The 18,694-nt window shown below is 32.6% G+C and overlaps 1 protein-coding gene across 1 annotated transcript in view; it reads right to left on the bottom strand.

Annotated features, from left to right (window-relative positions):
• Nucleotides 1-10,353, bottom strand: part of LOC114338604 (DNA (cytosine-5)-methyltransferase PliMCI-like) — a 135,324-nt gene extending 124,971 nt beyond the window's left edge. Inside the window, exon 1 of the mRNA XM_050662953.1 lies at nt 10,017-10,353. Coding sequence (XP_050518910.1) covers nt 10,017-10,283 — 267 coding nt within the window. The 5' untranslated portion in view covers nt 10,284-10,353. The remainder of the gene's footprint in view (nt 1-10,016) is intronic.
• Between the last annotated feature and the right edge of the window lie 8,341 nt (nt 10,354-18,694).

Genomic DNA, 18,694 nt, shown 5'->3' with positions numbered 1-18,694 from the left:
TATTATCTACCGGTTTAAGGTAGTGCCATCTGGATTGCAGAGCGCTTGTGCAGCACTCGTACGAGCTCTACATACCATTTTAAATCGCCATGAAAATTTCATAGTTCATTACATCGATGATTTATTAATTTTTTCAAAAGATATACAGAGTCATTTGGAATACATAAAAATAATTCTGGAGGAATTGGACACAGCGGGATTAAAATTAAACATTGAAAAATGTCAATTTTTTCAAAAAGAAGTAATTTATTTGGGTTTTAAATTGGACACCAAAACAGTAAGCTTAGCCGAAGACAGACTCAAGCTAATAGATGAATACCCAAGGCCAACAAATTTAAAAACATTGAGAGGTTTTCTTGGCACGATCAATTATTTTAAAAAACTAATTCCCGATTTGAGCCAAAAGGAAATTCCTCTAATAAAATTGTTAAAGAAAGATATAAAATGGAATTGGAAAGAAGAACAGGAGGAAGCTTTCAAAATATTAAAACAAGAATTCGCAAAAGGAACGAAAATATATCACCCCATTTACAATCTACCTTTTATACTCCGAACTGATGCGTCCACACAAAAATTTGCAAGAGTTTTATCACAAATACAAAACGAACAAGAAGTGCCGATATTAGACTAGAGCCGCTATAGGTGAAATTTCTTAATCATTTTAGGCACGACGGGACCCTATAACTTAAATAGTAGAACCTAAAAGAAAACGTTTGAGCACTGTGCCGTCACTTTTCAGTGGCACATGCGTCTACAGTGGCGCATCAAATTTTCCACTTATGGACGGGATACATAAATTAAAAAATACCCTCCCTTATTACCAGAATTTAATTCTTTTCATTTTTTTAAGTTCTATGTGATTAAGACATAAGATTCATCGTAATTTTAACCCACCACCCCCTTCTCCCTGCCCCCACCTACAAAAACTTTATTTTTCGATTTTATTTTTTTTGGTGGGATGCAATCAATTTTAAAATTTCAAAAAATCCACAAGCATAGTTTAGGCTTTTATAAAACACGTTTATTTTTTATAGACCTGTAGGTTGAGTGTACATAACCTCAAAAAATTTAAAAAACATTTTTTGGAAAAGAGGATATAACTTTTTTTGGGGGCTAGCTGCAGATCTAATTTTTTCTTAGTCTTGTGTATTTTATCAAACACTATATTTCTAATTTTTTTCAGATTTTTCTGTAACGCTGGTCACCTTCAAAAATCTAAAAAACTGTTTTTTAAGGGGGTTTTGGGGGGTTTGAACATGTTTTTCTGATTTTTAAATATTCTAAAGGACTCAATTACTTCAAGTTACATATAACCTATAAAAACAAAGTTGATTTGATATATTATGAAGCCTATAAAATAGGGAAAATCCCCCAAAACACCCCAAAAAACAGTTTTTCGGATTTTTGAAGGTGGGGAGCCTTACGGAAAAATCTGAAAAAAATTAAAAATATAGTGTTTGATAAAACACATAAGATTAAGAAAAAATTAGACCTGCAGCTATTCGTCAAAAAAGTTATACGCTTTTTTGAAAAAAAAAATTTCTTTTAATTTTTTGAGGTTATGTACACCTTAACTATGGGTCTATAAAAAATAGGCATGTTTTATAAAAGCCTCAGTTATGCGTGTGAATTTTTTGAAATTTTAAAATTGATTGTATCCCACGAAAAAAAAAATAAAAACGAAAAATGTAGTTTTTGATGTTGGGGGCAGAGGGAAGGGGGTGGTGGGTTAAAATTACGCTGAATCCTATGTGTTAATCACATAGAACTTAAAAAAATAAAAAATATTTAATTCTGTTAGTAAGGGAGGGCAACTTTTAATTTATTTTTCCCGTCCATAAGTGGAAAGTTTGATGCGCCACTGTCGACGCATGTGCCACTGAAAAGTGACGGCACAGTGTTCAAACGTTTAAGTTATAGGGTCCCATCGTGCCTAAAATGATTAAGAAATTTCACCTATAGCGGCTCTTCGTCTATATGTTTTATCTCTCGGGTCACAAAAACACATGAACGAAAATATAGTGTGACAGAACTAGAGTTTTCCAGCGTACTATTTTGTGTAAACAAATTAAGATTTTATCTGCTAGGGGCTAAATTCACAATCGAGACGGATCATGCAGCGTTGGTCCACATCATGAAGAATCGATTGGTGAATAACCGAATACACCGAGGCATCTTGTTATTACAGGAATACGATTTTGAGTTCCGATATATCAAGGGGAAAGATAATATTATCGCCGACGCTCTCACACGATATGAAGACACAGGAAAAAAGGAAGCAATCACGTTACATGTAGGATTAAACATCTTAACACAAGAAGAAGGTGTGTTTTCTTTAAATGAAATACGAATGAATCAAGAAGAACTGGAAAAGAGAGAAAAACGAAGAGCAGAGAGGGAGAACGACCTGTTTTTCAAGAGAATAGACCGGAAGGAACTTTATTTGTTGAAGCAAACATTGGCAGAGAAAATTATAAAAAAATTACATGAGGACAATGGACATATCGGCAGCAGGAAAGTTTGGCTGGTTTTTCGAGAAAACTACATCTGCCGACAGGACTACCGTATTGCCAAGGAGGTTACGCAAAAATGTGAGACGTGTCAAAGAACAAAAGTCGGAATTTCAAGAATGAAAATATCAAAAAAAAAATTATATCCCATGGAAAATTGGAAATTGTAGCAATAGATATGTTAAGTGATCTGATCATGACCCAAAGGAATAAACATGTTTTGGTGATGGTGGATGTCTTTTCAAAATATGTAAAATTATACAGTTGCCGCACCACAAAAGGAGAAGAAATAATGAGAAAGATCGACAATTTTTATCGCTACAGTAGGAACGCCAAGAAAAATTCTCCTAGACAATGCAACGTATTTCGGAAATGATCGCTTTAAAGGGCAGCTGCGAGAAAGAGGAATTGAGACAAATTTTGTTAGCATCAGACACCCTCAGAGCAATCCTTCTGAACGTTTTATAGAGGTAGTGACAAAATTTCTCCGTATTGCGACGAATGGACAACATCGACGATGGGATAGGAAAATAGCGGAAATTGAAAAGTATCTAAACACCATCCCAAGTACAGTAACCAAAGAGACACCGACACCGGAAAACATAATGAAAGGTGTCATGCCGAGAAGACCATGGGAAGATCCAGAGCCAAGAATATACCAACAGGTGGTGGAAACGGTACAGAGGAGGCTGCGACGAAGTAATGAGAAATGTGTTCAAAGACAAAATCAAAATAGAAGAAGACCAGTGACGTTCCAGTGGGGCGAAAAAGTGCTTGTAAGGGCCTTAAGAGTGTCAAATCTCACTAGCGATATTTGTGCGAAGTTAATGCCTGTTTTCGAGGGTCCTTACATAGTAGATAACGAAAATGGGGTAAATAGCTATGTTTTGAGACATGTTGATTCGGAAAAGATCAGAGGAATTTATAATATTCACGATGTGTACAAATATCATGAGTAAAGGAAGGAAGGACACATAGGAAATAGTTAAGGTAGGGAATACGAAATAAATTAGGATAATGAAATAGGTATACCGGAAAATTGTTTTGCCTCGAGAAAATCGGTTGCAGATGCAAAGAATTTTATCGAATTCAAAAGACGGGGATTTGTTGTAGAATTGTTTTTTAAAGAAATTCAAAAAATTTATAGTTCATCATTTAAAAAAAATTAAATTTATATCAAAAACCATGAGATCATAGATTCTCATCCCAATCTAATTTAGCTATTAATCAGTGTTTCGGGAAAGTGAAAACGATTAGTGATAATGATTCGACGAAATGAATTGGTACACTAACAAACAATTCGGGATTAGAAAGTGGACATATCTTCTGGCGAGAACAATAATGTTTTTAAAATGTTTCCGGGAAGGTTTAATAATGGTAAACACATTGTTTTAGTTTTTAGAAGTAAAAGTAGCATGTAGGAAAAAACTAATTAGGATATTTCTTAAAATTTGACAAATTGGAAAGTTATATAGAAAAATATTTGGTTCTTAAGAAATGGGTATGAAAGGTGAAAGAGGCTTGTTTTTGATTGGGTGGAAAAGATCGGTAGAAGGGATAAGTAAGTTGGAGTCTGAATTTGCGAGAGAAAAGAGGGTCACTGTATAATGGATATCTGGTGAGAGCAGTCGAGTTTTCAAAAGTGAGAAATCAGTGTAGAGTGGTGTTATCGGCCTTTGCGAGCAGAATCAAGTTGAAACCAAATTGTCGACCGGTTGAAAAGTTAAATTTCCTGGTCCGAGGGAGATTCCTTTGTTTTGTCTAGAACGAGTAGCGCTGATTGATATATATTTGCAGAAGATATCGAGCAAGGAGAAAATTGAGTAAGAGAATTCGAGCAAGTCCTGTGTGTTGTTTTGGAAGCAGTTTGGACGAGAGGGACCTTTTCGCAACATCCAGAGGATACGTTGGGAGAATCGAGGACCACGCAATCCGGAAAAAGAGGAAGTAAAAAACAAAAAGGTTAGTCAAATCATTTGTAGGAATGGAGAGAATTTGTTTATACCAGAACCATATTTGCTTATTTGTTTATTGAACATTACTATAACGCAGTTAGTCATTTAAAAATTTAAGAATTCAAGTCAAATGAATAAAAGTAAATTTTATTAAATTTAGTATGAGAAAATGATAATTTATTTAAATATTTTTTTTTTGTTAAAACAAAGAGATATCAGAATTAGAGTTTGATTTATTAAGTAAGAAATTTTTGCAACAAAGTAAAATTTAGTATTTTTTTAAATCACATGTACGCGGCTTATTTGGTAAATGAATAATATATTACATTTATATGATATTGAATGTTTTTAATTTCCCTGTTCCATCCTGGAAGAAGTAAGCAACTAGAAATACTAGAAGCCACAAATCATAGGTATTGTATCAAATACAAAATTGGCCCTGAGAATAAAATTTATTGGATTATTCAATTTGAATTTAGTTTTGTTTTACACAGGCAGTGATTAAAGTAATTGATTAATTAATTAAATTAAGAATTTGCTAATCAATCTAAATAAAGAGATAAAGTAGAGCATAACAATACATTCATATACACGATTTAGAAATATGTATCTTTTTTCGAATTATTCTTAGTATACATTATACACTTCTCCAAGAAATTAACGCACCACCTTAAAAATTGGTCACTTTCAATGTCTCGAATTTTCTAAACCTGTTGTCCGACTGAAGTGATTTTTTTAACACGATATATCCTTATTATTTAACAATATCGCTGTAATAATATTGTTGCTTGACAGGTATATTTTCATTCTATACCGGGTGTACCAATCAAACTTTGATTTTTTCTTAAAGTTCGCGTTACCCTGAGGAATATTCTAGCATTTATGAAATACTGAAGTTAAAACCCAACTATAGCCTCATGTTTTCTTAACATTTTGTTTTTAACGTCATTCGCTAATGTTGGATAATAGAAAAGTTAGGCACTTTTAACAACTAGCCTTGTTTTTCATCTATACAGGATATTTTTAAATAAGTATGGCAAACTTTAAAGGGTGATTCTGAATGAAAAAATAATGACGGTTTGCTTTATAAACGAATGTCTGCAAATACTTGGTTTCCGAGATAGGGGGTGTTGGAATTTTTCTTACAAACTGATGATTTATTTATTGCTCTAAAAATGGTTGAGATTTGCAAATGAAATTTGGTGGGCTTTAAGAGGTAGTTATTGTACATTTTTTGACATACAATTAAGAATTTTATGTTCACCATTGGCGCACATAAGGGTTATATTACCCGTATGCGCGCCAATTCACCTGAATACCTATTAAATTCCTAGTTGTATATCAAAAAATGCACAACAACTGCCTCGTGAAAGCCACCAAATTTCATTTGCATGTCTTATAACCGGTTTTATAGCAATAAATAAATCGTTAGTTGGTAAGAAATATTTCAACACCCCTATCTCAGAAACCAAATATTTGCATACATATTTATAATATATTATTATGCAGACACGTCATGCAAACTGTCATTATTTTTCATGTAGAACTACCCCTCAAAGTTTGCCATACTTATTTAAAAACACCTTGTATTGACGAAAAAAAAAACTAGTTGTTAATGTACCTAACTTTTTTATTATCCAACATAAGCGAATGAATCAAATAACAGAATGTTAAGAAAACATGGGTTTTAATTTTAGCATTTTATAAATGCTAAAATATTCACAGTTTGATTGGTACACCCGTTATACAATGAGAGTTTACATGTCTAGCAACAATATTATTACAGCAATATTCAGGCCCGCGCCATCCATTAGGGCAAAGGGGAGCGGAGCCCCCCGGCGCCGTATTCAAAAGGCGCCAGTAGGAGCCGAAAAAAAATTTTTACAATACCGAAATTACCAGAAATATTAGTAATATTTTATTATCTTGTAAAATTTAAAACTTACCAATCGTAGGTAGGTATAAAAATGGCAGTAAGTATTACTTTGATCCCATAATTGTACGAACCCTTATTTCTCTTATTAAACTGAACCATATTTGTTCTCCGATGGTGTAATCGTTGTTTTTTGTAAATATTTATAGTGTTCATAATAATTTATCGGTATGTATATTACTTTCCTAAACACATAACAAATAGTTTGTAGGTATTCGCTCCGTGCATGACTGACGCAACACCTAGCTTCACCAGGACCTCGATTTTTGACCCTTCGCTTCGTTATCGATCATTCGCTATCTGTACACTAAACAGATACGAAGGGAATACGTTCTATAACGAAGCGAAGTGTCAAAAATCGAGGTCCTGACCTTTTTAGGGTCTCACAAATTGACGTTAAGCATATGATAAATAGATAACATTTATTTACCATTTTTTATAAAATTTGTTATACCAACAATGTCAATGACATTAAAAGATAGCTCCAAAAATGTCATTTTCGCCACTACTCACGCTGACATCGTTTCTAGGTACCCCCACCATGGTCACGCACGGATCGAAACTTGCGGTTAGCGAAAACCAAATACTTTGGCTTCGGAGCTTCTAGACAATTGACAGTTAGAATTATTGGGGACTTGGAAATTTTACACCCGTATTTTGAATTTCTCTAATAGATGGTTTGTTTAAACCCTAAATTTTCCTTTAAGGTTTTTTCTTATTAATTAAAAACAATCATTTTTGTTTAAGAATATTTTTATTATGTGAAATATTTATGTTTTTCTTTGGTAGTAGGTACCTACTGTTTTTGATGTGGTAATAATATAACTTTTATAATATGGTTAATTATTTTATAGAGAAATTCAAAATACTGGTAAAATTGCTAAGTCCCCAAGAGGTGCCGAACTATAAGTAACATATCCTATACATATACGTACATATTATTATAAGGTACCTACATGACAAAGTTTTTTATTTAAAATATTGCTAATATTATGTACTATATAATTAAGTTAATAAGTATATTTTGAATTTCATTTACATTTATATAGATAATCTACCAAGCGAAGTGAGGTTTTTCATTTACTGTCTTAAACTCAATGATGTATAAGTTGTATATGATGTATAAGTAGTATAGGTACAATATATATACTTTTCAAATTGCCCGCCAAATCCAGAGAACTGTCAATTGTCTAGAAGCTCCGAAGCAAAGTATTTGGTTTTCTCTAGACGCAAGTCGGATCGAATACCGAATACCGATTCTAGTCCTTTCACTCACAATAAAATATTGCAAAACTTCTGAATTTTAAAGAACCGCTTCGCTTGACATCAAGTTTGGCATACACATAGCTAGCCTGCCAAATAAAAAAGTGATATGCTGATATGTGCTTTTGTCCTAGGGGTAAGTTTCACCCCTTCTCGGGTGTGAAAAAGTATACGTTTAAAACAAGTCCGGAAATTAATAAACTGACAAATTCTAAGCAACTTTTGTTGTATAGAGTTTTTTCACTAAGTCAATACTTTTCGAATTACTTGCGAGTGCACATGTACATTTTTCAACAAACAAAAACACGTTTAGAAACCCACGAAAAGAACTTTTCGGGGAAAACTCATCATAACTTGTTTATTTTTGTTTTTTAAAAAAGTTTCTACCATTAAAAGTAAGCAAGTTACACTCAAAATAAAGTTGGTCCCTTTTTTTGGTAAAAAAAATCGTGAAAATCACCCCCTAACTAGCATCCTAAATGAAATTAACCGTTACCGCTTCACAAGTTACTTTACTTATGTATTATTTCTATTATCTGTAAGTTTCGTCGGTTCAAATTGCTTATTTTTGAATGGGCTGTAGTTGAAACGGCTTGAACGAGTCCCTAATCACGAGAGTATGCAAATTTTGAACAGCCATATCTTATAGTCCAATCTGTCCAATCAAAATTTTCTCGTGGAATTTTGAGAATCAAGGTCGATTTCAGCGTAGGGTAGATTTTAACCTTTGTCAAAATCTACCCTACGCCAAAGCGGGCTTTTGCTCTGGGGGTGAAAACAACCCCGTCTAGGGGTTGAAAATATTTTTAATCAAAATAACTATGGAAGTCGATATATTGACCAATTCTAAGTAAATTTTATTCTGTAAAATTTTTTTGAAAAGTTGATACTTTGAAAGTTATTAGAACCGAATTATGAGAAACTTCAAACTCAAATAACTCGAATGTGGTGAAATTTTTTTGGGAAAACAAGAGACATCTTTCATAGGTCATTAAAAAAATATAAGTTATTCATGAAGAACGGTCATAAAACGTGAGTTTTTTCAATGAAAATTGCATAGTTTCAATCGTTAATAACTTGGAAAATATCAAATTTGCAAAAATAATTTATAGAACAAAATTTACTCAGAATTGGTCAATCTAACGACTTCCATAGTTATTTTAATGAAAAATTTTCATTCCCTAGATGGGGTTGTTTTCACCCCCAGGGCAGAAGCCCGATTCGGCATAGGGTAGATTTTGAAGAAGAGGATCAACCGAGCTTAAATCCAAATTTTCATTAAAATCGGTGTTGATTCTCAAAATTCCACGGTTTGCATTTTTTTACCGCTGATTAACAAATTTTTGTCTTACAGAAAAACAAAAAATCTAAAATATTCAAAAAAGCAAAACGTCCTTTTTTACTCTTTGAGATTTTTGGTATCACTAATGATTTTCAAGTTTTTTGAAAAAAAAATGTAACTTTTTTCAAAATAAAAAAAAATTACTTTAAAACCAATTTTTTTTAAAGCACTTGAACCGATGAAACTTAGTTGTAATGAGTTTACCCCGAAAAGTGCTTCATTTTTTGTTTATTTCTCGTTGAAAGAGGTATTTGATTTGGAATTTGACGAATAAGAACCTAGTTTTCATTAGCTACAATTCTGCTTCATCTGGGTCTACTGACTTCATACATATACCATTTTTTTTTTACTTTTTTATAAGCTATATTTTTGCTGAGAATGTTTTTTCGATAAAATACTTTTTGAGTTATTTGCAAAAGAAACACGTTTTTTTTTGTTGAAAAATGGACATATTCACTCGCAAATAATCGAAAAGTATTGACTTAGTTAAAAAACTATAGAACAAAAGTGGCTCAGAATTAGTCAGTTTATCCATTTCCGTACTTATTTTAAACGTATAGTTTTTCACCCCCGAGACGGGGTAAAACTCACCCTCAGAGCAAAAGCACACATCGGCACAATATCACTTTTTTTCTTTGACATGTTAGCTACGCTTATGCCAAATTTCTTTTCAATACAAGCGGTGTTTTAAAATCCGGAGGAAAAACCGTGAGTAAATGGACTTATTTACTAAGTTGCAAAAAAGTACTTACAAGGGGAGGAGGAAAGGGGCGCCTAAAATTACTTGCCCCGGGGCGCTTGAAAGCCTTGGCGCGGCCCTGGCAATATTGTTAAAGAATAAGGCTACATAGTAACATAATGTTAAAAAATCACTTAAATCGGACAACAGGTTTAGGAAATTCGAGACTTTAAAATGACCAACGGTGCGTTAATTTCTTGGAGAAGTGTATTTCTCAATAATATATTTTTGAATATCTTTTAAAATTATAGTATCAAAAACAAATACAGCTTACCTGATGAGTGGGAGTATCTTCTTCATTATATATTTCCTCGTCTCCTGTAAACACAGAAAGCTTCGGATCAGTTAAAGCTATAAATTCTTCATTTGAGTTATTGGGATGGCCACTGTAAAAGTTAACAGAATCAGAAAACTGTCTGCATAAATTACATCTATCAGGCTTTTTAAATGTTTTTTCAACAGTCTCGTCTAATTGATTGTTTTCTGTTTTTAGCTTTTTGGTAATACATTCATCTAATTCATCATGAACTTGTAGGTCCATTTGTAAAAATAGTTCTACAGAAAATGGATTTGAAAATAAAAATATCGATAGCGCACCTTAACCGGTTTTTTACAGTAGCACAAATAGGGCCCTTTTCAGTTTCCTATTTGAAATCTAAAATCTGAATAAGCGTGAAAATTTCAGCTAATAACCAGCCTGTCTGTATCGAAGTTATCCGAAACCCGACGATTTATCAAGATGTCAACGTCCCTACTTATAGACCAGAGATTTTAGCAAAAAAAAGCCTTTTTCGTAAAACTCTGATACAGTATATTATACATGTCTCTAAAAACTGCTTTTAATCAATTTGGTACAAACAATTTGTAAGAAAAAAAATATGCAACATAATAAATACTTTACTGATAAATAATATATAAACAATGTAAGATTGCTACTTGATTTTAAATACTAAAGATGAAGATCGGTAAATTATATGGAAATGACACAATTTTACTAAAAAGGCATAGAAAATCCTTTAAATTGAGAGTTTGTACAGTTGTTTTTGTTAATTTGTTGCTTAAATTATTGCAAAAATATCTTTCAAAGTAGATTTTTAGAAAATTATTAATAACTTTTCTAAAAATGCACAAACAACTTTGATTTCCTGTGAGAATGGGGACAATATCAAGAAATATTCAGCTTTAAAAAAATGATGACGTTTCAGTTAATAGTTATTGCAAAATTGAGATTGTTTATTCCAAAAAAATTTTATCTACAACGTTATTTTATGTAACCTAATGGGTCTACATGAATTCAAGCAATTCCTAAAGCATTAAATTGAATAAAACGGCCAATTTTATCAAATTAGTATATAATTTAACGATTAAAAAATTTGTGTTAAATATTGTAAAATAGGTGTGCATAAGTACTGTGAGCTTAAACTTATAAACAATTAAAAATACTCAGACACCCTAAAACGTGTAGGAAGTTAATTTTGTTTATTTGATATGTTGTCAGTTTTACACTTTTCCTTTTTACCTCTCAATTTTACTAGACATTTCAAGAACTGAATTCATGAATTAAAATTTATGAAAGCCTGGTTATGAATATGTAATATCTTTAAAAATAAATTTGAGAAAATTTTGATTTTCTTATTTCAAAATCAAATCTATACGTTGTCACTATTGTTCTTGAAATATGCTTATTAATTTTAAAATTAGGACTTTTCTTGGCTAAAAAACATTATCTACAAATATATTTTAGACAAATTAATACCTAATTGTTAAAAACTTTGTATCATTAAGAATAGTAGAATTAGGTAGGTATCTATGAAAATTGTAATACCTATGTTAATTATATAAGCTAATTAATTCCATGACATTTATTTACGATTATACAAAGTTTATAACAATTAATTTGTTTAAAATATATTTTTACCTAATGTTTTTCAGCCAATAAAAGTAATTATAAAAATAACAAACATAATTCAAGAAAAAATAACGCGTATAGACTTTTCTACTACTAATAATAATAATAGAGAAGTACAATTTTGCAAAATGAATATTCATTTTAAAATTTTGAAACAAATTATTCAGTTTAATAAACAATTTACAAATTAACTAAATATATTTTTATAATATATGCCACGAAGTACCCCAAATAAAAAAAATAACAATTTTCGTTGATTAGAACTGACGATATTGCGACTTTTATAAATTTAAAGTTATAAATGCAGTTTTTGAAATATGTAGTAAAATCACTTCGCTTTTAATCCCTTTATCTTTAACGCATAATGAATGTCTCATTTTTAAAGGCATCGGTTTTAATTTTTTTTATTTAAACTTGAACATAATCTCTTAGATGGTCCTTTTTTCTTAATGTTTATAAACTAAGGCCCCAGTGAATTAAAAAAAAGGGTTTTAAGGCTCCTAGGATATTATGTTTTTTTTTAATCCGCCTATAAGATCTGAATAAAAACATTAACTTCCTACTTGTTAATGCGTCTGAGTTATTGTAATTGTTTATAAGCTCAAAAGTAATAATGTAGGTTGTAGAAAAAACACGTCACAAACAAAGAGGTTCTGAGAAACATGAATAAAGAAATGGAAATCTTAAATACCACCAAAACAAGAAAAGTAGAATATCTCCGACATATTACACGTGGAGGGAGATATTATTATTAGTACAACTTGCTCCAAATGATTATGCAAGGAAAAATTTAAGGAAAAAGAAGGATAGGGTGACGCAGAATATCGTGGGTGCGCAACCTGAGAGAATGGTACGGATGTACATCAAATACTTTTTTCAGAGCAACCGTCTCTAAAGTCCGAATAGCTATGATGATTGCCGACTTCCATCGAGGAGAAGGCACTTGCGGAGATGGCACTTGAAGAAGAAGACAAGTTTAAAATCTTAGTACTTTTACAAACATATTTTGTAATATATAAAGGTATTTATACGTATCCATTACGTTGGTATATTTCTATACGGAGCAGAGACTTGGACTCTTCGCGCATACGAGCGCCAAAAAATTGATGCCTTTGAAATGTGGTGCTGGAGAAGAATGCTGCGCACACCTTGGACAGCTCATAATAGGACAACTATTTCCATTCTAAACCAACTCAAGATTAAAAAAAGGCTGTCCACAATATGTCTGCAACGAGTACTGCAATTCTTTGGTCACGTGGTTCACAAAGGTGACGACAGTTTGGAGAGATTAATAATTGTTTCTGGAAACGTTCCGGGGAGAAGATCAAGAGGACGATCACCAACTAGATGGTCCGACCAAATAAATAATTCAGCTTTAAACTCATTCTGCGAAGCTCTTATTAGAGCAGCTGAAGATAGAGACCAATGGAGAAACATTGTTGGGAATATTGGAAGGAATCACGATTCTCAGTAATGGGGAAACGACAAGAGAGAGATTACGTTGGTGCTCCGTGACGATACGGCATGCGCTCCTTTACATATAAACCGCCACCGATTGGATTGCCGAGGGTCGAGATCGCCCGGAGCGGCGCTCACCTCGGCGATCCAATCGGTTGATTCGGTGGCGGTTTATTTGTAGAGGAGCGCATGCCGTATCGTCACGGAGCACCAACGTAATCTCTCTCTTGTCGTTTCCCCATTACTGAGGATCGTGATTCCTTCCAATATTCCTAACAATGTTTCTCCATTGGTCTCTATCTTCAGCTGCTCTAATAAGAGCTTCGCAGAATGAGTTTAAAGCTGAATAATTTATTTGGTCGGACCATCTAGTTGGTGATCGTCCTCTTGATCTTCTCCCTGGAACGTTTCCAGAAACAATTATTAATCTCTCCAAACTGTCGTCACCTTTGCGAACCACGTGACCAAACAATTGCAGTATTCGTTGCAGACATATTGTGAACAGCCTTTTTTTAATCTTGAGTTGGTTTAGAATGGAAATGGTTGTCCTATCAGCTGTACAAGGTATTGGACAATACCTTGGACAGCTTTTCATTTTTTTGCTTTTCAAAAAATCGACTTTTAAAGCTATTTTTCTAGGAATTAGTCTGTAATTAAAAATAACTATACAAACTGTCAATATAAAGGATTTTCTATGCTTTTTCAGTAAAATTGTGTCACTTTTCCTTATATAATTATTATATAATTATATAATTTACCTGTCTTCGTCTAATCTAAGTAATTAAAATCAAATAGCGATCTTGCATTACTTATACCTGTATTGTTTAAAAGTAAAAATGACGTTTCAAATGTTGCATATTTTGTTTATTATAAATTATTTATAATAATTTACAATAATAATAATATAAACAATTATTGTTCTCTTCTCACCAAATTTATCAAAATCAGTTGTTAGATAACTGTATCAACGAGTGTCATGGGGTAATCGTTAGTATTCGTTAGTTCCCTTCCCTGGTCTATAACTCTCCACATGTGGTTCCAGACACAAGACAAATTATAGAAAAAATGTAGGTACATGGTTCTAGAGCGGGAGGTATATTTTAAACAATAGGATTTTAGACATGAAATAAATAATAATTACAACAGTTTCTGTGGTTTATTTTACATGTAAAGTGATACGTTTGTTGTAAATTTATCTATACCAAAATCATAATAAAGATAAACAAACAGACCAATACACGTCGAATGTTACAAGTACAATTACTGGTTTTAATTATTTATAACTTTTGTTTTAAAATATTGAAACATGTTTAACATAGTTTCATAAAAGATTATTAGATATTTTTTATAAACTAAAAATACTTATCTAAAGTTTTAAAAACTTATTGTTTTATTTGCCGACACCTATCGCCAAAAAGCTACAGTATAGGATATTCGTGACAATCATAAAACTTCCACTATCCGAACATAGATGGCGAAATCATTCGGGATGCGCCGCAACTCATCGAGAGACATTTAATATACACCCAACTCGTATACAGTCACTTCATCGAAAGCACGACTCATGCACTTGACATTTCATATATTATGTAGTTGTTATTATCGGCCCCATTACAGTTTCCTTCGGACTAGACAGACGCGTCCAGCAAAACTTTGTGCCTTTGCTGACAGATGGCGGTGTTAGTGAAAACAAAAATTTGGTGAATATTTAAGTAAAATACAAATAAAAAATATGAAAAAAAATTTTAAGAAACGCTTTTCTTTAGTTACGAGTGACTAAAATTAAAAATATAAAAAAATCAACCAAAAAATAAAAAGATATTGAAAAAATCTAACACATTCGTCAAGGAGAAGCGTGGCGCTCTTTATCGAATAAACGGTTTTCGCCCCTCGCTTTTCTTTAACGAATGTGTTAGATATTTTCAATTTTTTTATTTTTTGCTTTTTAGTTGATTTTTTTATAATATTTTTAATTTTAGTCACTCGTAACTAAAGAAAAGCGTTTTTTAATTTTTTTTTCATATTTTTTTATTTTTTACTTTTATAGTCTTACACTTTTCAAACATTAAAATATATCGTCGTTTGTATTAAAATATATATAAAACATAAATATCATGTACAAACATGAAAGTAGTCGGAATCGGCAAAAAACTATTTGAAACTTTGTTTATTTATGAATCATAACGTAAACAATTACGTAAAAAGTGAAATTATGTATAGTTCATATAACTAGCTACAATCTGTAAAAGTTTCAAGTTTCTTCATTGTAAAAAACAAGAGAATTTAAGCATTTTCCGTTAAAATCGTATTTTATTAATTTAAACAATTAATAAAGATAAAAAAAATTTATTGACTATTCGTGAATCGTGTGTACCTACCTATTGTTTCCGCGAATGCATATGTCTGCAAATTTTTAGTCATTTGCATTGAAGAAAAGGCAGTAAAATTAACGTTCCAAAGATTTGACCCAAACGATTGAACTAAAGAAAAGCGTTTAATTAATTAATACGCCAAAACGAATTACAATGTTAATTGTAGCACAAAACATCTCTACCGGTGGTTTTTCTAAGACTACGATAAAAACACGAATTTTTTGAATTCGAGTTTTGGTTGAAGTTTTGTTTCGTATCGTATTGAAATTTGACACGAATAAGCTCCGATTTTATATACCTAAACAAATATATGAGCGTTCAAAACTTGAAACTTTATTGTTTATTTACGAACAGTGCCGGATTTAGGGTACTTGCGGCCCTAGGCAAAATTACCCCGAGCAGCCCCCGATAATTTCACGATTATGTAATTAAAGCATAAAGCACAAGATTGTATTGTTTATATACAAAAGTAATGTACTCGATTTACAGTAGAGGTAGTTTTATCGTTGTTTTTATTGACAGTGATTTCTACAAGAGTATCGTAGATTTATTCAATTTGGTATCTGATGGAAGTAATTTCATCAATTCTACTTTCCCATCTAGTTTTGGACAAAGATTTCAATGTTATGCTAGAAATACGATTTTTTAGTATAGCCCAACGATAAATAGATGCTGAGAAAAAGTTGTAAATTTTTGTCACTAAGGAAAAGAAAGAAACTGCAAATTGTGAGGCTTAAGCAGCATCGTTCACGGCTAAGTTGAGTGAATGGCTAGAACAAGGGAAAAAATGCTCTAGGATTCATATTCAAAATTCTGTTTTGAACTCCCAAGTTCTTTCCTTTCATGTTTGCCTTATTATCATACCATTGTCCTCTCATATCTTCCAAAGGTTTTCCCAGTTTATTCAGTTTTTGCAAAATAACTTCTGTAAGTTTCAAACCAGAGTGAACCTAAACCGTCAAAACGTGCACCAATAGTCATCTGTTCCACCCCAGAAATATAAGGTGTATAGTCTAAAATTATGCTATAAAACTTTGTTGATTTCAAAAAGTTCAAAATTTTATTTTTGATTTGATCGTGGCGGAGCTGAATAAATTCGTTTTGAATACGTTTTTCCAAGTAGTGATGCTACTGATTACTACCATTCGTTGTTCTCCTAATGTGCTCTTGTAAAACAAAATAAACTTTTCCAAAGAGCTCAACAAGTTTTAAAATATTACCATTGTTGTGATGAAAATTTTTATCAGAATCGCCCCTCACTATTCCTTATGCGATGAGGAAGGAGGCGGTGTTGTCGATTGGGCCTGGCAATTGTTGTTGTTTTACTTATTTAATTCTCGTTCTTACAGTTGCATTTTGGCCGCTCTTGTCCATAATATTAAAAACGAATTTATTATTTCTTCAATTTAAAAAATTTGCTGTCCTCTATAATTTGCCGCCCTGGGCAGCCGCCCAGTTCGCCCATCCCTGGAACCGGGCCTGCCGTATCGAATGCTTTGCTATAATCTAGTAAGCAGACATAGATGTCCTGCATAGATGTCCTGCAATACAATCATTACAGCATACGCACCGACATCTGATAGCACAGAGGAAGTGCTTTGATTTGGATTTGTTTCAGTTTGATCAGATATAGCCGTATAGAGCTTTTCATTCACAGTCATTTGTTTCGAGCTTCTGTCATATGTCGTATAATTCGTGCATATTAATATTATACACAGATTATACAACATATGACAGAAGCTCGAAATAAATTAATGAATTATTTTAATTTACAATAAACTATTTTCTATGACCCTCAAATAAATTGCAAACGCTCTGTATAAACGACAAGTGCTAACTGGCCGTAGTTTGAGACAGGAACTTGAAATGTCCCTCATAAGGGTCTCATACCTGACCATCAATTCGGATTTCGTAACCAACATGGTACAATAGAACAAGTTCAAAGACTATACACAACAATAAGAACTAGTCTCGAAAATAAGCATTACTGTACTACAGCCGTTTTAAATGCCTCTCAAGCTTTTGACAAGGTGTGGCACACAGGACTTCTGTAAAAATTACAGAAAAACTTGCCCTAACCTTACTTCAAACTTCTTCTTCTAGTGCCAATTCAACTAATAAAGGATGGCTATAACCATTGCAAATTCATCTCTATCTTCTGCTTTTCCGAAAAGCGTCTGTGTGTTTAACCCGGTCCAGTCGCGAATGTTTTTTAACCAGCACATTTGTCGTCTACCAGGACCCCTTTTTTCTTCGATTTTACCCTCCATAATCCGCTGCAACAACTTTAAACTGCTTCAGTCATACCTTACAGAAAGGAGATATCTAGTAAAATATAGTGAAGCCTATACAAAACTCTACCACATCCTATCTGGTATATCTCAGAGTAGTGTGCTCGGACTGATCCTGTACCTGATATATAAGGCGTACTTACCAACAAGCAATAACACTTGCAATATTTGCAGATAATACTGCTTTCCTGGCCTCTAATGGTAATCTAATAATAGCATCAGAGAGACTGCAACTACATCTGAACACAACAAATAAATGGCTTAAACCCTGGATAATGAAACTAAACCCCTCAAAATCCACACACATTACATTCACTCTAAGAAGAGGTACGTGTCAAGTGTCAACAAGTTAACCTCGATGGACATCCTTTACCCCAAAAGAATGGCGTAAAATATCTAGGCATTTACCTTGACAAACGACTAACTTTTACCAAACATAATATGGATTAAAAGACTTCAGCTGGGAATTTTATACAGAAAACTTTACTCGATGTTGGGAAAAATCTCTCGCATATTGATCGAGAACAAGATGTTGATATAAAAAGCAATAACAAAACTTATTTGGTCATATAGTTTGCAGCTCTGGGATTCGCTAGCAAATCTAATATTATGAAAATACAAAGATTTCAATTCAAAACTCTGAGAACAATCGTTAATGCTCCGTGGTATATTCAGAATGACGCAATACGTATAGATCTGTAGGTACTAACAGTCTCTGAATAGTGCAAAAAATCTTCTGAACAATATCAAAACAGGTTTCGGGTGCATCCTAACATCCTGGCACACGATCCTGGATTAAAGCGATATGATCCCTTGGACCTACCTAACTAGGGTCACCATAATTTTTATTTACAGGGTAGTCCAAGGGGTTGTAGAAAATGTAAAATGTGAATTTGACTGTGTTGCTACCTCTACATTGTAC

This window comes from Diabrotica virgifera, chromosome 10 (assembly GCF_917563875.1).
Source record: "Diabrotica virgifera virgifera chromosome 10, PGI_DIABVI_V3a".
Classification (NCBI taxonomy): Eukaryota; Metazoa; Arthropoda; class Insecta; order Coleoptera; family Chrysomelidae; genus Diabrotica; species Diabrotica virgifera.
Note: the sequence above shows the minus strand (reverse complement) of the source record. Positions and strands in the feature narration are given on the sequence as shown.